General features: G+C 34.6%; 1 protein-coding gene across 5 annotated transcripts in view; it reads right to left on the minus strand.

Annotated features, from left to right (window-relative positions):
• Window positions 1–3,124: 3,124 nt before the first annotated feature.
• Window positions 3,125–24,728, minus strand: part of LOC149785692 (COMM domain-containing protein 9-like) — a 72,062-nt gene continuing 50,458 nt past the window's right edge. For all 5 annotated transcript variants that reach the window (XM_089979546.1, XM_089979543.1, XM_089979544.1 and 2 more), the window contains exons 3-6: window positions 18,558–18,642; window positions 18,114–18,203; window positions 10,419–10,522; window positions 3,125–3,868 (exon numbers count right to left, since the gene is read on the minus strand). In XM_089979546.1, the coding sequence (XP_089835672.1) occupies window positions 3,728–3,868; window positions 10,419–10,522; window positions 18,114–18,203; window positions 18,558–18,642 (420 nt within the window). In that variant the 3' untranslated portion in view covers window positions 3,125–3,727. The remainder of the gene's footprint in view (window positions 3,869–10,418; window positions 10,523–18,113; window positions 18,204–18,557; window positions 18,643–24,728) is intronic.

Genomic DNA, 24,728 nt, shown 5'->3' on the forward strand with positions numbered 1-24,728 from the left:
ATTATTTTATAAAGAGTACTTGAAAGGGAGAGACTGGTCAAAACAGAATTTTCCCAAATCCACAAGTTCATTTTTCTGTCCTTTTTTTTCTTCTCTTTTTCATAGCAGAGTATTGAAACCATCTCATGAATACTGAGAAACTCTGAAATACCCAAATTTTGTAATATTAATATTTTCTCATGTTGAGTCAACATACACACAAGATACCTGCTAAGTGCAGTACAAACTTCTTTGACACAACATTGGGTCCTATATAATGGACAGAAAACAATTAAATTTATCTAAGATACTGTCAAGATATGCCATCATGATAAGTTTGGTTCAATCTATAATTAATTTTATTGAAAAGCCCAAGTTACTGTACTGACATTATTCAAGGTTTTCTTAAGTTATTTCCAAAAACTGATAAATATCAATTAAAGCTTGTTTTGTTACCATTGCTCAAAAACCAATAAAACTAATGATAAAAATCAAGACCTTTGACTTTAAAATTAAATGTCAGAGTGCTACCAATTTGTTTATTGGAACTTCTTATCAAGTTGGGTCAAAATTAATTAGTGAACAAATTACTGATGCCAACGGCCAATGTGGGCATGTGAGAAAGCTTGCCAATAGCTTCTCGAGGGTCGGTGGTTCTTTCTGGGGATTTCCCGGGTTCTTCCTCCACCATTAATACTGGCCGCCATGTATAGCCTATCGTGTGCTGAAAAATGGCATTAAACCCTACAACAACAACAACTGATGCCAAAGCCATTAAGGTTTGGTTTTCCAACTACTATGCATAAGTGTTGACATGGTGGTGGTTAGATCGGCACCAGTTTCATTCAGAACCAATTAAAAGGTGCAAAAGTTGATGAAAATTCCATTCAATGCCACCATTTGTTCAGGAGTTGCAACAAAATTTTAAAGAACTCCAACGATAGTGCTTTTTTGTAGGTTAGGTAAGCAAGTACCGTTTTCATTCACAATTGTGACTTTGTTGAAGGTTAGACAAGTACCATTGTTGTTCACAATTGAGCCTTGTTGAAGAGTACCATTTTCATTCACAACTGTGCCTTGTTAAAGGTTAGATGAGTACCATTTCATTCACAATTGTGCCTTGTTGAAGGTTAGACAAGTACCATTTTCATTCACAACTGTGCCTTGTTGAAGGTTAGATGAGTACCATTTTCAGTCACAATCGTGCCTTGTTGAAGGTTAGACAAGTACCCATGACATTCACAATTGTGCCTTGTTGAATGTTAGACGAGTACCATTTTTATTCACAATTGTGCCTTGTTGAAGGTTAGACAAGTACCATTTTCATTCACAACTGTACCTTGTTGAAGGTTAGATGAGTACCATTTTCATTCACGATCGTGCCTTGTTGAAGGCTAGACAAGTACCCATGACATTCACAATTGTGCCTTGTTGAATGTTAGACGAGTACCATTTTTATTCACAATTGTGCCTTGTTGAATGTTAGACGAGTACCATTTTTATTCACAATTGTGCCTTGTTGAATGTTAGACGAGTACCATTTTTATTCACAATTGTGCCTTTTTATCCAGAACTAGCTACCTATTGCTATACTGTTCTAGTGAAAACCTCATGACAATATGGCCATTCATTCAAAAAAAGTAACCATGTAAAAATTTTCAAGACGGCTGACTCAGTATCATTTTACACAGAAACAAGCTATACACTGCAAGAAAGATGTACATTCTTTTTATATAAAAAATCATGTTAGTTTGCCCATCCCTTATGGAGAATTAGTGCAACCAGATTCGCACATTCACCTCTGCCATTCTGGTAGGTCATATCAGCATTTTTTAAATTAGGATATATTGAGAAGCATTTTAGTGATCATCACATTTCAATATGGCAATCCTTTCAACGGGAGGATAAGATTTTCAAGATCACTGCAATGGCAGTCATATTTAAACTCTAAATCAGTAGCATTTTTATTTTCTGGACCAACTAGATATTGTATTTTTTGTTTGATTTTGTGAAAACCCTGTGCCAATATGACCATCTGTTCATAAGAAGTAGTAATGAAAAGATTTTGAAGATGGTCAACATGGCAGCCATACTGAAGTCTGATCTGCAATTTAGGACCAAGAGATCAAAAGAAGTCTTACTGAAAACTCCATTTCTATATGACAGTCTGTTCAGAATTAAGTGGACATGGAAAGATTTTCAAGATGGTTGCCATGGAGGCCATTTTGGAGGTCTAATAAATATCATTTTCATTTATGACTACAAGTCATAAAAAAGTGTTTAAGGTGAAAGCCCTACATCAATATAACCATTTGTTGAAAAGTTGCAATAAGATATTTTCAAGATAGTTTCCACAGTGGCCATGTTGGATATTGGACTGGCACAATTTGCACTTAAGATCATCTATGAGTACACATTATAAGGTGCCTTTTAGTGAAAACACCATTCCAATGTATGACTAGTATTGTTAAGTCTATAGTTGAGCAGCAGCATTTTAAAGTAGGACAAAATTCTCAGGATGAAATGATATGCTAAATTTTTGTAGTTCTCAAGTGAGTGTTGGTTAGTGGGGTTTAGAATTTACGTTTGAATTTCAACTTGGGTAAAGATTTGTTGTTGTTGTTGTTGTTCTTGGGTTTAACGCTATTTTTCAGCACACGATAGGCTATGCATGGTGGCCAGTATTAATGGTGGAGGAAGAACCCGGGAAGAACCACCGACCCACAAGAAGCTACTGGCAAGCTTTCTCACATACCCACATTGGCTGGGTATATGTGGCCTGAATTACAAGATAAATCTTTCTGCAGTATCTGTGGAAAATTCTGTGTTAATTTCAAGAGAAGTCTGATGTGTCAAAATTCAAGTAGATGCAAGAACTACAAAAATTTCAACAGTGTGAGATGGAAATTTGACTAGTTGCAAGTTTAAACTCACTGAATTTACTCTTTGTTCTTTTCAATATTCAATATGTGGTTAGGTAAACTCCAGGACACAGAATACAAAACGTTTAGCATATGCATTCTAGGATATACACACAAAGAATGTGGCTTCTTTACCATATCTAAAACAAAAATGACAAGATAATTTTTATACAAAATAGTTTCTTTCAAATGTCATATATTTTTTCAGCAAAACAATTGCACCATGTTTCTGAATCAGTTTTATTTGTTGTTAAGTTTATACATGACATCATAATGAAAAGATCACATATTTAAGCTTGGATGAATACAAAATGAAGTTATGAATTTCATCTTTTAAATGGTCAATACAGAATTTTCTTTAAAAAACAGATTTATTTTTAAACAATGTCAAGTGGCTACTTTATCATACAATGACTACTGGTCCAGGTATATGTTGCTAATAATTATTTGTAGGTTAAGCTTCATTTGAAATCTTTACATCATCTAATGAATTATTAAAAAAGTCCAGTGGGAAGATTCCATATTAATTCTGATGCTCTTGTGCAAACCCATCTGTTCCAATCTGTAAGTGGTAAAAGTGCTGTCACAGACTACGAACAGTTTTGCTTGAAATCAATTTTTTTTACATAATACACATAACATATAGAATAATCATCCCCTTTTCACACCGTCAAATAATAATTTTCTCTGACTGGACTTCACAATGGTATGGAACACTCTGGCATTCTTTGTTCATTTCTCTTCACAAAACAAGAATTTCTGATAAATATTGCACACATTAAATTGTTGAAAAAAATCATCCCTTTCTCTATCTCTGTGAGAAATCTTTATCTTTTTGCAACAGAAGACAATTGATCTCGGATTTTTGTCAGTCCATCCAGCATAGTATCCAGAGTTTCTTTAGAAAGTTCTACATTCACATCAGACATGTCGGGCACAATGCCAACCTCAGATGGGGACTGCTGAATCTGAAACAGAAATACATGTAAATAAAGAGAAAATGTGTTTGTAAACCAAATATACTCTATGCTATCATGTTAGTGCTGTTCAAAAAAGGTGAATGGTAAAAGAAAAGCATGAATTATTTAGTTTTACAGAGACCCTGCTGGCCTTAATTTTAGGGCAAAGTGAATTCTCTCACCCACTATAAAAAGGCGGGATGCCCCCACACCAAAGCTGATGAAAGACCAATAGATGGAGAACCATTCTGTATGGAGAATCTTCTGTCCTTTCTGGAAAAGTATCAGTAAAGACAATGAGTCTGCTGGGAATGTCTCATCTGTATGTCAATCCTGTAATATGTGCACCAACAATGGAACTACCAGAACAGAATGCAGAGCTGGGGTGATTTGGTAGTGCCCTACTTAAGAGGTATGTCACTACCACCCACTTGTTGGACATAACAAGCATGACCTTGCCCATTAGACAGTCTTTCCAAAACTGAAAGGCCTTGATGACAACTTACATCTCCAAGAAATCGATGTGGAGACCTGCATCTTCCAGACCCTATTAGCTGCTGACAGCATCCAAGTCTGGCAAAAGATGGGCTCTCCAATTATGAGTACTTACATCTGTACACAATCACATCTGGTTGGGGCTGTTCCAGAAGCATTCCTACTGTTAGCCAAACCTGGTTGTGCCACTGATCCAGGAATTATACTATCTGCCTTTTACAATGAAACTACCTGAGCCGAATTAAAAAGGCAGCATAGCCCTCTTCAAAGGGCGCATGTAGAGGCAACCCAGTGGAATGAGATCTGCTGCTGCAGTAACAATCTGAGCAGTTGCAGAAACTTCCTGGCTGTAATCCATTTATTGCTGGAATGGACTATAAGCTTGAAAATTCAGACCACCTGAAGATGAGAAAGATGTACAAAGGTTGAGATGGGTGAGATTCAGATGGACTTTTTCCAATTATTCAGAATGCCAAGACTATTTAAAAGAAATATGAGATTGTTCTTTTCCTTGACTAAAATTGAACTTACCACATGCAAGTATGCCACTGTGGAAGCAGATGAAGTCATACAGAACAGGGAAGCTGATACAGCTTAAAAGTTTTGTAAAGGCCCAGAGATTTGTGTTCAAAACAAAGGGAGAACATTAAACTGATAACATATTCCTCGGTATGGAAACTGAAGGAATTTCAATGAGGATGGATGGGAACAAAACATGTGTCTATCAGATCGAGACCGACAGTAAATCGTTTGGCTGAATGGAGAGGCAGACTGATCATGATTTCGGTCTGAGAATGAACTGATTTAGTCGACCCACACTGATGACTGATCCGAGCTTGCCACTGGCCTTCCTGACCAGGAAAAGTCCTGAACAAAACTCTGGAGATTGTGGATTCCAAACAATCTCCAACATCTGCTTCTTGATGAGTGTCTTGATCTCTAACTGTAAAATTGCATCCTATAGCAAGTCCTATGATATTTCTGTATGGAGTCGAGAGGATGAAAGGGAAGGGGTTGGTGACACAAGATCCAAAGCCCCTCCAAGATAATTTGGATAACCCACTCACTTTGCAGAAGAAGATTGATCCAATAATCTTTGAGTCACAAGAGTCTGGTCTCTACCATAAGGCTATCTGTGGGTGGTTGGGCCAGAGATGCCAAATCCAACTCTGAAGGCAAGGCTATTGCAAACCAGCCTTGAAGTAGTGTGAAAAATATCTTTATCCAACTTAAAGTAAACAGAAGTCAGAATGTCCACAGAGTAGTTCTCGTCAAGTGAAGAGGATCTGTAAAGAATGCATCAGAATGGGTCTTATACCAATGAGATGCAAAGGATGCTGGTAGTTGGACTTAAGAAATAAAAGACTTTTGAGATTGCCTGAGTCATTCGACAGTTTCCTTGATTTCCCAGATTCAGGGAGAATGCAGAATGAAGTGCTGACTTCCTCATTGTTAGGATTGACTGAGGCCTTGGCCATGTTGGTGAAGGGGGTGGGTGATTATGGAAATTTTGAGTTGGGCAGAGCATCCAATATATTTCCTCTATTACAGCTTTACAGCTCCACTCAGTCCTCTCCATGGTGGAATCAAAGTATGAAACATACTCAGGCTTATCCCAGAGTGTGGGTCATCCTGATTTGGATCAAGATCAACATAATTCATTCCAGAAGCAAGGACAAGGCATGGCCATCATCTTTAAGACTGTCATGGTGCCATCCTAGAGGGTAAGCCATGAGTAAATGGCTAGCTATATCCTTAGGATGTAGAAGTCAAATCAGTCCATGGCTTCCTAAAATCAAATTCTTGTCAGTATGGGTGCCAACTGTATGGAAAGCAGTAAAAATGACTGTGTTACTGGATTATTGGTAATGTTAGGTGGCTGGACGGATCTATCACTAAGATTTCCAACAATGTTTGTGTTCTATGGTTCTACTTGTCAAAGTATAGGACGACATGATATGGGACGATATGCTATGGAAGTCACATGGTCACTGAACTGCATGGATTTATGATTGGACAAATGGATGGTACAGTCAACAGCTGACATAGCATAAAACTGAGGAGTGGCTAGATTGCAAGGCTCATTAAAATCATGTTCAAACTCCATGCACCTGGAGTTACAGTCCCAAAGAACAAGTATGAACTTATGCCCACTGGGCTGTTTAGAATCGGGGTTTACTCCCCCAAAGTATCAAAATTCTTCAATGAAACAAAAGAAGATGGAATTGGACTGAACTAATCAACACTCTGATTGCTTGCTGTTTTAGGTGACAAACCTGTAACTCCAGAGATGGTGTAGACAGTTGAGAAGTCACAGTCTCCTCCATTTCCCCAGATGTAACTGTAGTCATAGGTAAAGTACATCAGATCTTGGGGTGGGGTGGGGCTTAATGGCATGTCCCAACAGGCTGGCTAAAGACACAATATTTGTAAAGCATCAGTATTTTCCATATTTGATTTTCAGTGTCTCTCCCCGTTTTTTGCATTTTTTTTTACAGTACTGCAGATGGTATATTATCCAACCAACTGGCACATACGCGGCAAGTAACCAACGACAAGCAAGACGCAATTCATGAAATTCCTTGCTGGCTTTAAGCTTCTTGCAGTTAAAAAAATAATCTCTGTTATTTATTTTTGTTTACCTCAAGATGGTTTCGCTTATTTACGTCCAATATGTGCAAATTCAAAATATGGAATTTAGAGTGGTAACAAGTGAAGCTCATTAATATTGGTAGATGCTACTCATAATGCAACTCAGTGAAGCTCATTAATATTGGTAGATGCTACTCATAATGCAACTCAGTGAAGCTCATTAATATTGGTAGATGCTACTCATAATGCAACTCAGTGAAGCTCATTAATATTGGTAGATGCTACTCATAATGCAACTCAGTGAAGCTCATTAATATTGGTAGATGCTACTCATAATGCAACTCAGTGAAGCTCATTAATATTGGTAGATGCTACTCATAATGCAACTCAGTGAAGCTCATTAATATTGGTAGATGCTACTCATAATGCAACTCAGTGAAGCTCATTAATATTGGTAGATGCTACTCATAATGCAGCTCATTAAAGATCTTGATGAAGACTATATACTTTCTATCATTAAAAACTGTTTAGAAATGAAACTCTGGAGTGGTAAAGAGCTCAGCCAATCAGATGTAAGAATACCTTATTAACTCATTAACCCCTGGAGGTTTTTATCGTTTTTGCCAGAAACATATTTTGAGGGCTATTTCTGAATACATCCTAATATATCGACTTGCAAGAAATTTCTAGTTAACCTAATGCCTAGTTGTGTTAGAAACATCATTTTTCATTGGCTATTTCCCTTGGGCATGAGCAGAAGGGTAAAAAAGTTGGATTGTTTTGGTTGCTTGACACATTAACCCTTGGTGATGAGTTTACGTGGCAGGAGGTAGTAACCTACTGCTGAGCTCTGTAGCGTCAAGGTCATGCATGATACACTAAAATGGGATGTATTATAGAAAGGTATTATAGAAAGGTAGACAGATGTAGCTCTAAAATGATACCAAATAATCTGGAAGTTCTAGTTGCACTACAAAATACAGAGGGAAAAACCTAATTTTTTGGACCCAATTTTTTTTCCACCCAAAAGTCAGCCATGGTCGCAATCCGACTTTGTGCCTGGATTTTTAGACTTTTTGGTCTCAGATCTAAGGCAGACTGGTATGAACTGCAAACAGACAGATGAACCTTTGCAAAAAAGTAGGATACGATGGGAATTTGGAATAAAGAGTGGTCTCATTACGAAAATAATGAGTATGTTAAGCAAAAAAAAAACTTTTACCCTTCTGGTCATGCGTGAACCAAATAGCCAATGAAAATAAAGATGTTTCTAACACAACTAGGCATTATGTTATTGGAAAATCACCTGGAAGTTGATTTATTAGGATTTATTCAGAAATAGCTTTCAAAATGTTTTTCCTACTTGAATTTCAGGCGAAAATGACAAAAACCTCCAGGGGTTAATGTGTTAACAAACCCATCATTTTCGTATCGAGACCACTCTAAATTCCAAATGCCCATCTTATTTTACTTTTTGCAAAGGTTCTCTGTCTGTTACCAGCTATCAACATGTTTATTGAAAACAACCAAATATAATGAAATATACAACCTGGTCAAAATTCATTTATATATGTACAAGCCAGAGCTATAAGAATGGATGCATCATGAAGAGATCTGCTCATAAGAATCTACTCCATTGGGTTTATAACTTGAAGATCGGCATTCAGGAGCAATAACTCCTCTCAATAATGATATGGAATGCTTGAAATCCAACTTCTTCAATGACTTGTCACTACAAGCAACACCTCATGTAAAGATTTGAGGCTGAGCGACAAGAACCATAACTCGGTTCAAATACAGCAGGCGAGACAAAACCCCACAACAGACACAAGAAGGTCTAAAAACAATGTTCACACAAATTGCATCATAATATTTTGAATAGTTCTTGCACTATGTTGATTACAAGCAGCATTCAACGTAAAAACTAGAAAGCAGATTGATAAAACCTATAACTCTGTCTCAAAATAGTGTAGATGAGACAAAATCCACAGCGCCGTAACATTATCCAAAATGGAGTTGATGAGACACCACCAAAAAGGGGCACAGCTAGGTCTATGATGTTTATACTGAACTGTATCAAAATATGTTGAATGGCTCTTGCCATTTTCCATTTACAGGCAACATCCCAAGTGAAGATACGAAGTTAATTTTCAAGTGTCAAAACTCTACCCAAAAATGGAGTCAACATAATAAAACTTATAAAAGGCGCATATAAATCTGTCAGACAATGTTCACACTAAGTTGCATCAAAATATGTTGAAGCTGTGCAGGTTACAGCAATATCCCACTATGACTTAAAAAAAATGTAAACCCATGATCAACACAAATAATGAATTTTTTTTTTTTTGATCTTAAGAGATGAAAAACACCCCCATTTTATGTATTTGTTACCACAAACACTGAACTTCATGCAGTTAACTGTTATGTATATTTAATTTAATTGTTGTTTGTTTGTTTTAATTTTTTTTATTCCATTACATGCTATTGTAATACAACATTATTTACTGGATTTGACATTGTCCAGAATTGATTATTTTATCTTCTTTATTTCACTGATGTTAATAACTAATAACAGAAACATTGTATCTAGTTGCTGACCTTGTTCCAAAATCAGTGACTATTTTGGTAAACAACCTTTTTTAGTTTTTATATTATCTTTCGCAGAGTAAGAATCATTAAGTTGAGTCAAGGTCACACTTAGACTACATGATATAAAACATAAGTCAATTGGTAAACAAACTTCTATTTTTTCCAGAAGGGGTGAACTTTTGACCCTCATTCAGGAATCTGTTTTGCGTCTTAAGTAGCAGTATGTTGTGACCAGTTTGGGCTAAATTTTATTTTCTTCATATTACTGAATTCAAGTGATTATTTTCTCTGGAAATACAAAAGTGCTCTGGTATAATTCTTGGACAAAGACATTCACTGGAATTTATACGGAATTCAAAACTGGAATAATATTTTCTGTCTTTCAACAAGAGACTGTTGACACATCAGTACAACACTGACTATTACAGACGTCATTGCCTTCCATCTTGAATTTTATCTGGATTTGGACTGAGATTTACTTAGAACTTTTAACTCATAGGACTTTAATTCTTGGATTATTTTTGGATTTAATTCGCAGAACCTTATGTTCATCTTTCTCATTTTTCACTTTGTATTCAATGGAAATAAACTATTTGTTAAATTTTACAAAGCTTGTTGTCTTCACTCTTTTCTGTTACTTATTTTACGAGAATAGACTCGTAACATAACATACATGTCAAAATGTTACATATTTGTGAAAACTGTAGAGCATAAACTTCTGATAAACTGTAACATTTGATAGTTTTGAGTGTAACAGAGACATGAGATGGACACATGGACAAACAGATGTGAGATGTTCAGACTTATGGATGTAGAACAGACCACAGCAAAACAATATGCCCCTTTCTGCAATGGCATTAGAGGTATATATTCTCTACCTCACCTGTAACTGAAGTATACATGTAGGGACTGACATTCTGGCAACTGAATCTGATGCTGTTTTGATGTCCACTCTCCAGTCAAAGTCCACCAGCCGAGGCAGAGATACTGAAAGTTAATGTGAGAATTTCTATACATATATCAGCATTTTGGCAAGTCTACAAATAAATAAAATTTCATAGAAATTTCAAGAACCAGATTATACACATCTTTATTATTTCATCACAATTTTAAAAATTCTAAATCTGGTCAAATTTCAGGTAAACTAAATTTTTCAGAATCTAATCAGAATGATTTATATTGGAAAGAAAAAAACAACTTTTGTCTGTGTAAACTAGTCCCAACAAAATAAAACAATAGTTGACTACTGACATTGTAAATACTGGTAGCTAAAAGAATTTCCAGTATTTCAAGAAAAGATATGTTTTTCTTTTAACTGCTGAGTGTTGAAATCATCTCTGATATTTTTCAGTAATAAGAATATGCTCAAGATGGCTTCTGTGATGGCTATATTGGATGTCAGATTGGAATCATTTTCAATGAGGATAAGGTAGACAGCATTATAAGTCTTTTTGTCAAAACCATTATGTCATAATGATCATCCATTCAGGGGTAGTAGGAACAACAAGATTCTCAAGACAGCCATACTAGCAACCATATTTGATGTATGACTGACCCCATTTTTATTTAGGATCAGCCAGGTATCATAAGAAGTCTCTTGATAAAACCCCATGTTGATATAACCATCCATTTGGAAGGAGAGATTAAAATTATTTGCAAAACAGCCACCATGGTGACCATATTGAGGATTAGTCCTTTTCATTTAGGACCATGTAGACACCATAAGAATTCTTCTGATGTAAACCCTATGTCACAATGATGTTGCCTTTAAGAGAAGCGACTAAATCAAGATTTTTCAAGTTTGCCACATGCTGGACATCAGATCAGCACCAGTTTAATTAAGATCAACAAAACATAAAAAGAAGTCTTTTAATGAAAACCCCTTGATGATATGACCATTAAATCAGGAGAAGTAGTGATGGCAAGATTTAAGAGCTGGCCCTTGTGGCAGCCAAATTAGACACCAGATCAGTACCATTTTTATTTATCACCAGGGAGAACCCCACTGTCAATATGACTTTCCATTATGAGGAGAAGCAATAAAAAGATTTTCTAGAAGCCTGCTGAGGCAGCAAGATTAAATGCCAGATCGGCACCATTTTCATTTAGGACCAATCAGACATCATAGTGAGCCTTTAAATGAAAACTTCATGTTGATATGACCATCCATTCAGAAATAGTGACAAGAAGACTTTCAAGACTGTGGAGTGGGCATACTGGATGTCAAATCAGCATCATGTTCATGTAAGACCACTCAGACATCATAAGAAGTCTTCTGGTCTTTTGGTGACAACCCCACACCAATATATCTTTCTGATCTGGAAGAGTTGCGATAAAGTTTTCAAGATGGCCACTCCAGCAGCCATACTGGATTTCAGATCAGCACCATTTTTGTTTAGGATGAACTAGACATCATAACAGTCTTTTTGTAAAAACCCTATGTTGATACGTCCACCATATAGAAGGAGTAGCAATAACAAGATTTTCAAGATGGCCACAGTGGGAGCCATACTGGACACTGGACACCATCTTCATTTAGGAATAATAAGATATCACAAGAAGTCTTTCAGTGAAACCCTATGTTGAAATGACCATCCATTTAGGAGGAATATTATTTTAAAAATTTCAAAATGGCTGCTGTTATGGCCATATTGGGCATCAGATTGGCACCATTATCATTTAGGACCAACTAGACACTATAAGAAGTTTTCAGTGCAAACTACTGGCAGATATCACCATCCATTCTGGAGGAGTGGCAGAAGACCTTCAAAAAGGCCACCATGGCAGCCATAATGGATGTGTGTGCCTCACAATTTTCATCTAGGACCAACTAAACCATGGGATGAATGTGTAAAGTTTCATGGCAATCATCTGATTAGTTTGTGTGAAGTAGCAATAATGAACTTGTAGTAATGGACAGACAGATAGCAGATGATGGATAACAGACCATCCCATAAGCTCTTCTGGTCTATGACCATTAGAGCTAATGATTGCAGTCAATCCTGACCAGCTGGGATAATATAACACTGAATAATCTCAGTATCAGAACTTGGATATATTTTGTCACCTGCTTATGCAGTGTCTGATTTATCTCCCCATGGAAAAGTGATATCCTTAATCTTTTTGATTTTTTTGGTGTCAAACTTCCATACCTGTTATTGACCTTCCATAACACTGTTATATACCTTCCATACCATTCTTACTTACCTTGCACAACACTGTCACTGACATTCCATAACAGTGTTACGACCTTCCATAACAATGTTACTGACCTTCCATACCACTGTTATTGACCTTCCATAACAATGTTATTGACCTTCCATACCACTGTTATTGACCTTCCATAACAATGTTATTGACCTTCCATACCACTGTTATTGACCTTCCATAACAATGTTATTGACCTTCCATACCACTGTTATTGACCTTCCATAACAATGTTATTGACCTTCCATACCACTGTTATTGACCTTCCATAACAATGTTACTGACCTTCCATACCACTGTTATTGACCTTCCATAACAATGTTATTGACCTTCCATACCACTGTTATTGACCTTCCATAACAATGTTACTGACCTTCCATACCACTGTTATTGACCTTCCATAACAATGTTATTGACCTTCCATACCACTGTTATTGACCTTCCATAACAATGTTATTGACCTTCCATACCACTGTTAATGACCTTCCATAACAATGTTACTGACCTTCCATACCACTGTTATTGACCTTCCATAACAATGTTATTGACCTTCCATACCACTGTTATTGACCTTCCATACCACTGTTAATGACCTTCCATAACAATGTTATTGACCTTCCATAACAATGTTATTGACCTTCCATAACAATGTTATTGACCTTCCATACCACTGTTAATGACCTTCCATAACACTGTTATTGACCTTCCATACCACTGTTATTGACCTTCCATAACAATGTTATTGACCTTCCATAACACTGTTATTGACCTTCCATAACAATGTTATTGACCTTCCATACCACTGTTAATGACCTTATGTAACACTTTTATTCATATTCTATATCAATGTTATTGACCATCCAAACTTATTGATAATCATTTTAATAATGTAATATATGTCATATTTTGTATGTTGATTTTTTTCATACCATCAATTGAATATAGCAACTGTAACTATGTTTTGTACCTTTTTTGGACCATTCTTTACAAAGAATAGTTTTCTCATTAAAACTTAGGAATTTTTTAAATTCTTTAGGGCAAGCTTACAATTTTAATTAACGCTCTTTACCCCAATTATTAATTGTAAGCATCATGGACAGCTCTGACCTGTCAATCAAACTGGGTACAATGGCAAATCAAAAGTAGGTATTGATTTCACTGCATAGTTGTGCATTGCTATCCACCATATTGCTCACAAACATGAGACCACAAATGATTACTCGTATTACATTGCAGAGGAATTTGAAAGTTTACACAGTTAATAATTTATCTGAAAAATGATTCACCACGGTGCTTGAGGCACATGAGATGCAGATTGTCATTATTAAGAAATAATTCAATAAAAAAAAATTCTCAACCAAACACCAACATGGAAAAAAGTCTGCATTGGAAGTGAAAAATTATTTATAGTCATATTTTATATTTAAATACACACAACTGTTTTTAAAACAATGATAGTACTTGTTGTGCTTGTGAAAGTGTTGAATACAATTTTATGCTAATTATATGCTTATGTTCAAACTGTATATCTTACTGGAGCCAATGTGTTACATTCAACAGATAAACTTTGTGTATATGTGTCATTTATTTTTGTACTTTTATTACACTGGTTTGTTTATTTTTTTAAATATTAAATTTGGAATATTAGAATCATGCTTCATTAGTGCTGATTTTATTCAAATTTTCAAACATGAGCATTGAACTGTAACAGGTGTCAAGTTGACAAAACACCACCCTAACTTTTAAGTTCTGGATTGTCCCTAATCCTATTCATATATATAATTACAAAGTTAGATTTTGACATCAATTATTTCAAAATTTTAAATTTAGTTATCTTCAATACAGTTTTTATTATGGAAGGTTTTCAGAAAGTATTTTAAATTTATGAAGAGGTTAAATAAAATATTTATTTTGTCTTTTATTAGGCTTGAGACTGTAAATCAGCTATTTCCAGCCATTGCTATATAGTTTTGTCCTTTGGCTTGAAGTAAAACTAATCTATTACAAATTACTGAATTTAAAACACCTCCAAAATCTTACAACATCAATATAGTAAAATAAAATGAGTCACACTAATTAGCGTACAAAGGTCACAGTGGATGCAATAATATCCTTTCACTGTGCAGGATGTTTGTTTATTTTGATGTGCCATTATCATTTCCTTCTTATTTAAGAGATCATGATAAAAGCTCATTTTACATGGATCTGATATAATTCAAATATACTGGTTTCTCAATGATACCCTTATGAAATATTTCATCCATCCAACTGCGGAGACATGTTACCGCAGGGTAAACAATGAAAAACACATCCTTCAATCACTCAGGCAACTTGGTATAAAGTGTTTATTTATTTATTTAACTTTAATATTTGTTTTTTTAAACATAATAAAATTATTAATTGTGGATATAAAAATACTTGTTTTATTCTTATATGACAATTATACCCGCCAACATGTGTAGCCTATCTTGTGCTGAAAAATGGCATTAAACCCTATATCAACAACAATTATACCTGATATAAATGTAACAGGTACATAACGAAAGCATTATTTTAAATTCTTTTAAAAGTAATGAAGCCATACTAGAAAATCTGATCATGAATAAGTATGCATAGCTTTGCAAGAACAGAAAGATTTTGTTATTTTGTCCTTCTGCAGCATTATGTTATCTTCTAGTTTGTGAGGTTGTTCTTTCCTCAACATAGAACACTGGCAATATGTTGTAACTTTGACCTGATTTTCACCATCAAAAATACTAATTTCATGAGTATAGTATTTTGTATAGCAATTTAAGCTTTTCTTTAATGAATGATCTGAAAGAATCTTGCAATCAGGTAAGAATTTTTCAGAAATATTGTCCAAAATATTTTCCAATTAATCCGCTGTTGATGCTACTGGATCTGCCAGTTTCATGAGAGCTTGTGAGCCACAGCATCAGTAAGTAAGATGGCGGAGCTTATATTTCAAAATTGGAACTGTCCATTAATAACATGTGAGCAAAACTTATAGAAAACATAGTATTAGGAAACCGAGCTTTAGAAACAGAAATAATCAACACAATGTCTTTAATTAAATACTTAAAATCAGCATGCTCATATTCCTTGGACTTTAGGCTTCTGCAAATTACTGAATTGGTTCAGCAAACATATTTCTAATAGAAGATGGTTGATAATGATTTCAAAGGGAGATAATAATGTAAGTCAATGATGCCATCAAACAGTATGTCATTACAAAGTCGGGTTGTTATAAATCTATCATAATATGCACTTAGAATGAAGAAAAATCAAATGTTTTTCTATATCCTTATCCACTGCAATTCAACTGCATAATTAATCACCATATTTGAAGTGCAAACTTGCAGATAGTAAGAGATACCCCTTACTACAACATAGTAAAACCTAAATCTATTTTCTTTAATGTTGAAAATTTTCAACAAACTTCATGTACAGATTTTAATGTTTATATGTTTATATTGATTTATTTTATGCAGAAACCATTTGTCTTTTTCAAGCAACCACACAATGGTCAAGAAGAAACACTAGGATAAACGCTGAGTTCCTAAACACCCGAACACATCAATGATAAAATTACTTCTACAATTTTTGTACCAACAGGTTCAAAAAAAACATTTTCAAAGACGTTAAATAAAAAGTACATCCATATGAAATAATATGAGGAATGGTGAGCAATTTTCTCACATAAGTCATCCATTCATTACTTCACAAGTCTAGAGTATCCCAGTGCATAACTAGTAACAAAAGTTCATAAGTCTTCTAAAAAGAGTGGAGTAGAATGACTGGTGAACATGCATATTTTCTGATGATGACCAAATATATATCAAGTATTATGAGATTCTAGTGAAAACTGCCATATTCTGTCATATTGTGCTTGCAGCTGTAAGTCAACAAAAAAAAAAGAAGAAAAAATAGGAAAAAGCTCTTATCAAATTAGTGGCAGCATAAGGATTTATCTATTTGTATATCTTTACAGGATGACCATAATACAGGTGACATCCGATTTATGTCACAGATGCATTCCTGGGGTTATGGAATAAATCAAAAGTAAATTTCCCACAGGATACCTGTAAAGAAAGTTATGGGGCAAATTATATCTATAAGCTTTCAAGTAATGATTATTTATGCATAATTTTCAAACAAATTAGTACATGTGAGTTGCACATGAATCATAGCACATGGCATTAGCAACTGTGTAAAAACGAGTACAGTGGCACAAATTGAATGTTACCTCTTCAATATAAATGGCATTAAAATGAAAGCATGTAAATCTAACTGGCATAAACTGAGCACCACCTGTATGTAGCAAGTTTCACAACAATTTCTAAATATTGCAATACAAACTGCATTCATAAGATTACATCTTACATTCAGGTACTGGTGAAAAATGCAATAACTCTAACAACAACTGCAAGAGAACAGGGATTTGATGAAAAACGCATCTTCAAATGATGACGATAACATGTAAAACATTTTATGGCAACCAAATGAAAACTGGGACTAGTTGTGTGTGTGTGTGTGTGCATGTCTGTATGTAAGTAATTTGGATTTTTAACATAGCTTTAACAATTTTTCAGTCATTTTGCTACAATGTCTGCAGTGTGGTAGTTTATAGTGATGTCTAGCACTGAGGCATTATGCCACAGACATATAGCATCATGTCCCACCCAGTCACATTATCCTAACACTGGGCCAACTAGTCGCCCTGAGTGAGGCAGCTGTTAGTACCATTTTTATAAGTTTTTGGTATGACTCGGCTGTGGTGTGAACCTGTGGTCTTCCGCATCCAAGGTGGACCCTCTAACCACTTAGGCTTCTGGCGCAGTCTGAGACCAGTTGTATAAACTGAGACTAGTTGCATGCACACAAGATTCTGTGATTCACTGCATTCAGCAGCAAGTCAAATGATAATGATAATATGCATTATGTTTCACAGCAATCCCTCAAAAAGTGCCAGACTAATTTATACCATGAGATCCTTCATACACTACATTCAGCTATATATAAAAAAATCAATAACTAAAAAAAGTAATTTGTTGATACAAATCATCAACTGTAAAAAAAAGTAAAAATGTAAAATGTACAAAGTTTCATGGTGATTCAATGAAACTCTCTGACTAACTGTGTTAATAAATGAATGTCATACAAAGGCATTAAATTACATGTCAAAAAAGGGTGTAAATAATGTGACATAATATTTGTGTAGAATTTATCATGATCATTTTTTAAAAAACAAACAATAAAAGGCAGAATAATTACATTAATCACTAAGAGAAATTAAAAGCGGGGAAAGTAAATAGTCATTTTGTCTATTATTTCCATTTAACATTTCAAAGACTTGATCTTCATATTATACCTTGATTGTTAATTGCTTGTTCCCTCCACTTGGCCAAGTTTTCAAGCATTGTTTTACACAAAAGGTCTCTGAGGTTCTTATGGAAGTCATCTGAGGAAAAAAAAGAAACCCTTAAGAGCCAATGAACCAGTACATTCAAGTATTTATCTGGAGCAAGGTTTCATCATAAAACATATTAAACTTGATGAACAACAACATTCTGAGATGCCCTGTCAATTTAAAAAGAATTTTTAGTACATTTAGCATCCTTACAACATATATCTCTTCCAAATGACCAATCACCATTTGCAGCACATCATGAGCTATGTTTCACTGTGTACACCAAAATGAATAATCTTACTGTAAATTAAATTTTATCACTTGATTATTCAAAATGTTTGCCAACATTTAACACTTTAAAATCTACTGTTAAATCAATAACTTTTTTAAAATAAAAAATTGTACCTGGAAACAGTTTGACAAGGTCATGAGGATCCTTTAATCCCTGGAATACTGCAGACTTCAAGAGTGTTCCCAGGGCTAACAACAGCTGAAATATGTACAGTGAAAATTTAAAAGAATTAAATCCCATATGGTCCTAAAAGTTCTAAAGTATAGAGTACTCCAAATGAGCTCCTGTGGTGTTCTGAATGAAGTCCAATCTGTTGTGCTGAAGTGTCAATAGCCTTAATTAGTGTTTGTTCATATGCTAACAGTCTTTATGAATGATAATAATATAATCCAAAATGTCTTTAAATGAATTCACTGTAATTCCAAAATAGTTCTTTAGTCCTAAAAAATAAATGAATTAAATAATCTGAAATAATAATTGAACATAATTAAATGAATATTTCAAGTATGTTAAAGATAATAATTAATTGTTACTACCTTATGAAAACAACAAAGGCACACTTTCAGAACCAGGATGAGGGTCAAATGTTCATTTCCGGAACATTCCAACTTGTCAACAAGGTCAGGTCCTTTAATAGCAATCTAACAGAAAATCAGGTGGGCCAGAATTTCCAAGGGGGGAACCAGTAATTTGAACTCGAATCCCATCAAATTAGTCAAGAAGATTACATCGAAACCTTCCAAGATCAAAAGGCTGCATAAAGATATTTACTCAAATTAAAAGTACAACTTGCTATCTTGAAGCTATGTAATGTGTTTACAAAATGACCCAATACAATCTATAATCATGAATAGAAAATTAAACATAATACTGATATACATAACTTACCAACAACAACAACAAAACAACAAAAGAACATATACCTAAGACCTTTATTAAAAGATTAATCCAAACAATGAATGAATTCAGGAGTTTTTTTGAGTGGCTATAACTTCTGCCAAGAGATCAAACATTAACTATCCAAAATATTGTTCTGCAGAACATAATGTCTCACATGCAAACAACACTATGATTCAGGTGTCTACTTGTACAGGTAAGAGAGGACCTCCTAGCATCTAAGTACAATGTGTATGCATATGGTTGTAATGGATCAAATTTTCTGTTGAATACAGGAACACAATGTAGAAGATTTATGATTTGAAAAACTATAATACAGAAACTTAGCATTGTCAAAAATGCTGTTAAATCAATCACCATTACTGATGAAATAATGATACTGATGCCTTTCAGTGAGGATAAAAATGACAACCAGACTGGATAATAAACACTAATTAAGTTTGTTATGTGTTTAGGCTCTCATAAACAGTAAAAAGAAAGAAGTGAATACAACAAGCTTTGTAAAATTTAACAAATAATTTATTTTCCCTAGAAAAACAAGGCAAAAATTGAAAAAGAACTTATGGTTTTAAGAATCAAATCCAAAAATAATCAAAGAATAATGTTCTAATGAATCTGAGTTTGAGTCCCAATGAAAATAAAAAATGGAAGGTGATGACGTATATTGTAGCCAGCATAGTACGGATGTATCTACAGATCATTGTTGTATAATGGAAAATAATCCGGTGTTTGAATTCTGAATAAAATTTCAATAAATGTCTTTGTCCAAGAATTCTGTATGAGCACTAAAATATTCCATGAAAAAGAAATTATAATTCCATTTTAAAAAAAATTGAACTCAACTGGTCACAACAAAACACCTTTCAGTGTTGAAGGTAAAAAGCCCAAACTAAAATTATTTCTCAATACATCACTATTAAATATGACTACTGCACAATTCCAGTAAAACTAGAATTTCGAAATGGAGGCTATTCTGGAAAATGTCAAATTCCAGTCAACAAAATTATATTACTTTAACATGTAATGAAATATATAAAAAAATTAATTTTTTTTTTACAAAAAGACAATTAAATTAAATCAAATATAGATGAAATCAAATATACATAACAAGTTATATGTAGACATATCCCCCCCAACTTAGATCCTACTGGAGTAAAAACATGTCATTTACTATATAAAGATGTACTGGTACACAAAAGTGTATTAGTCTGATTGTTATATGTGTGGGCCATTCCATTTTAATCCACCTGAGGCAGAGGAACATGCTCTTTTTTTGTAGGGGACTGGGTCTGAACCTAAATGTTTTACTTTTTGCATGTATAATGATTGTTTGCCACATAGTTTGAACAGACATGACCTAACGGCAAAATTAAATTCAAAGTTGAGAAACAGCCACTGATCCATTCAGAATTTGTCTAAAACATGTAAAAGTCTCTTAATCAAACAAGCTCTGACTGGAGTACTTTGCACAAGTTCTCTTTTATTTGCAAGGAATTCTTGAGGAAGTAGAACAGTTAATTTTAAAAAAAGAAGTTTTATATGCAATATATAACAAAAGATTTGAAGTTCTAAGATTCTACTACTCACAATTTGTTATATTACTACACTGAAGTTTTTCTCTTTCAACAAACTATACTATGTACTCAATGTTATGGCCCAAGATACATTTGGAAACAAATCTTATACTTTTGCCATTTGCGACTTCATGAAATAATGCATAACACTGGTGTAATATCAATACTCTAATTCTCCCATGATTGAACTCATACTTTATGACATGCCCCATAATGGATGGCAAGTCCATATTTAATAATAATAATACCATATTTGATGAATATACCCCACAGTGGATGGCAAGTCCATATTTAATGATAATAATACCACATTTGATGAATATGCCCCATAGTGGATGGCAAGTCCATATTTAATAATAATAATACCATATTTGATGAATATGCCCCATAGTGGATGACAAGTCCATATTTAATGATAATAACATGCTTGACGAATTAGGGACAATAATGGATGACAAGTCCATATTAATGATAATACCATATTTGATGATTATCCCCATAGTGGATGACAAGTCCATATTTAATGATAATAACATGTTTGATGAATTAGGGACAATAATAGATGACAAGTCCATATTTAATAATAATAATACCATATTTGATGAATATGCCCCATAATGGATGGCAAGTCCATATTTAATAATAACAGTACCATGATTTAATGAATATGCCCCATAGTGGATGACAAGTCCATATTAATGATAATACCATGTTTGATGATATGCCACACAGTGGATGAAAATCTTATACTAGATGATAAGCCAAATACATGATGATATGTCCATACTTGATGATAAGACCATGCTAGATAATAAACACCATACTTGATGATAAAACCATGCTAGATAATAAAACCAAACTTGATGATAAAACCATGCTAGATAATAAAACCAAACTTGATGATAAAACCATGCTAGATATAAACACCATACTTGATGATAAAACCATGCTAGATAATAAACACCATACTTGATGATAAAACCATGCTAAATGATAAAACCATGCTAAATGATAAAACCATGCTAAATGATAAACCAGGTTTGATGATAAGACCATGCTTTATGATAAAACCATGCTTGATGATAAGGCAATGCTTGATGATAAGCTGTAATAATGATGATATCCTATAATGATGCCAAGTCAATACTTGATGATAAAACAATATTTGAAGATAAAACCATGCTTGAAGATAAGCTGAAATGCTTGATGATTAACCCCATAGTGGATGGCAGGTCCACAGGTCCATACTTGAGGATAAGCCTTGTTCTTGATGAAAAGATTACTACATTATAAATTTATACCTGATGATAAAAATGGTTTGGTTTTGTGGGGTTTAATGGCATTTTTCAGTACTTGACAGGCTATACATAATGGGCAGTATATCAGACGCAGGAAAAACATAAGAAGAACCCAGGAAGAACCAATGACTCATCAGAAGCAAGATTTCACACATGATCAGCCTATGCTTGATGATGAGCTTATACTTGATAATACGTCAATGCTTGATGATATGCATGTACCTGATGATAAGGCCATGCTTGATGATAAGCTCATGCTTGATGATAAACTAATGCTTGATGATAAGCTTATGCTTGATGATAAGCTTATGCTTGATGATAAGCCCATGCTTGATGATAAGCCAAGCTTGATGATAAGCTCATGCTTGATGATAAGCTCATGCTTGATGATAAGCTCATGCTTGATGATAAACTAATGCTTGATGATAAGCTTATGCTTGATGATAAACTAATGCTTGATGATAAGCTTATGCTTGATGATAAGCCCATGCTTGATGATAAGCCAAGTTTGATGATAAGCTCATGCTTGATGATAAGCCCATGCTTGATGATAAGCTTATGCTTGATGATAAGCCCATGCTTGATGATAAGCCCATGCTTGATGATAAGCTCATGCTTGATGATAAGCTCATGCTTGATGATAAGCCAAGTTTGATGATAAGCTCATGCTTGATGATAAGCTCATGCTTGATGATAAGCTTATGCTTGATGATAAGCCCATGCTTGATGATAAGCCCATGCTTGATGATAAGCTCATGCTTGATGATAAGCTCATGCTTGATGATAAGCCCATGCTTGATGATAAGATCATGCTTGATGATATGCCCATGCTTGATGACAAAATGCTTGATGATAAGCCCATGCTTGATGATAAGATCATGCTTGATGATATGCCCATGCTTGATGATAAAATGCTTGATGATAAGCTCATGCTTGATGATAAGCTTATGCTTGATGATAAGCCCATGCTTGATGATAAGCTTATGCTTGATGATAAGCCCATGCTTGATGATAAGCCCATGCTTGATGATAAGCTCATGCTTGATGATAAGCTCATGCTTGATGATAAGCCCATGCTTGATGATAAGATCATGCTTGATGATATGCCCATGCTTGATGATAAAATGCTTGATGATAAGCCCATGCTTGATGATAAGATCATGCTTGATGATATGCCCATGCTTGATGATAAAATGCTTGATGATAAGCTCATGCTTGATGATAAGCTTATGCTTGATGATAAGCCCATGCTTGATGATAAGCTTATGCTTGATGATAAGCCCATGCTTGATGATAAGCCAAGCTTGATGATAAGCTCATGCTTGATGATAAGCCATGCTTGATGATACACCCACGCTTGATGATAAGCTCATGCTTGATGATAAACCCCCCTACATGATGATTAGGTCTATGCTTGATAATAATCCCCATGCTTGATGATAAGGGCCATACTTGATAATCCCAATACCTGATAAGGGCCATATTTGATCATAAGCCAATGCTTGGTGATAAGGGCCATTTCTGATGATAATCCCCAAATTTGATGATAAGGACCGTACTTGATAATCCCCATACTTGATAATAAGAGTTATATTTGATGATAAGCATATGTTTGATGGTGAGGGCCATATTTGATGATAATCCCCATACCTGATAATCAAATCCATATCTAATGATAATACACATACCTGGTAAGGCCCACATTGATGACGTACCAATGATTAATGATAAGGGCAATATCTAATGATAATATACATACTTGATATGGGCCACAGTGATGATGAACCCATAACTGACAATAAGGGCCACATCTAACAATACACCCATACATCTGATGATTAGCCCATGCTTGATGATAATGACCATATTTGATGATAATCCATATACATGATGATCAAGGCCATATCTAATGATAACACCATACTTGATATGGGCCACACTGATGATGAACCCATAACTGACAATAAAGGCCATATCTAACAATACACCCATACTTGACAAGGCCCATGTTTAATGACAAGCCCATGCTTAATGATGAACGACCATATCACAAAAACAAAGACAGACACCACTGACCATTATGTATGTAATCATGTGTAACAATAATCACTTGAATAGAAAAGATTGTTATGATCAAAAACATACATTAAAACAAAAACAAACAAAAAAACGATTCTGGCTACTGGTTAGTATAAAGTGACAGATGGTACAGTCCATAAAGTTCCCACTGTGGTGCTGAAACTGTTTGTCTTTAGAATTAATCCATATTGCCTGGGGGTGAATAAGATCTTTGTCTATTATACCAGCAAGTGAGTATCATTTGCAGCATTTGATTGATAGGGTTAAAGGTTTGTGATGTTTGTTATTTTGTTGTTTTACCCCTATGTTATAATGATTACATCCCAGTAACCAAGCTGTCGTCTATTCAAGTTGGTGCGACTGGGTTACACACTTGTTTATAGAGTTAACCCTGTTATGTCTTCTTTGAATTAAGTCATTGACTTTTGTCTCAAGA

The sequence above is a fragment of the Sinohyriopsis cumingii genome, chromosome 13 (genome assembly GCF_028554795.1).
Source record: "Sinohyriopsis cumingii isolate HCF-2022 chromosome 13, ASM2855479v2, whole genome shotgun sequence".
Classification (NCBI taxonomy): domain Eukaryota; kingdom Metazoa; phylum Mollusca; class Bivalvia; order Unionida; family Unionidae; genus Sinohyriopsis; species Sinohyriopsis cumingii.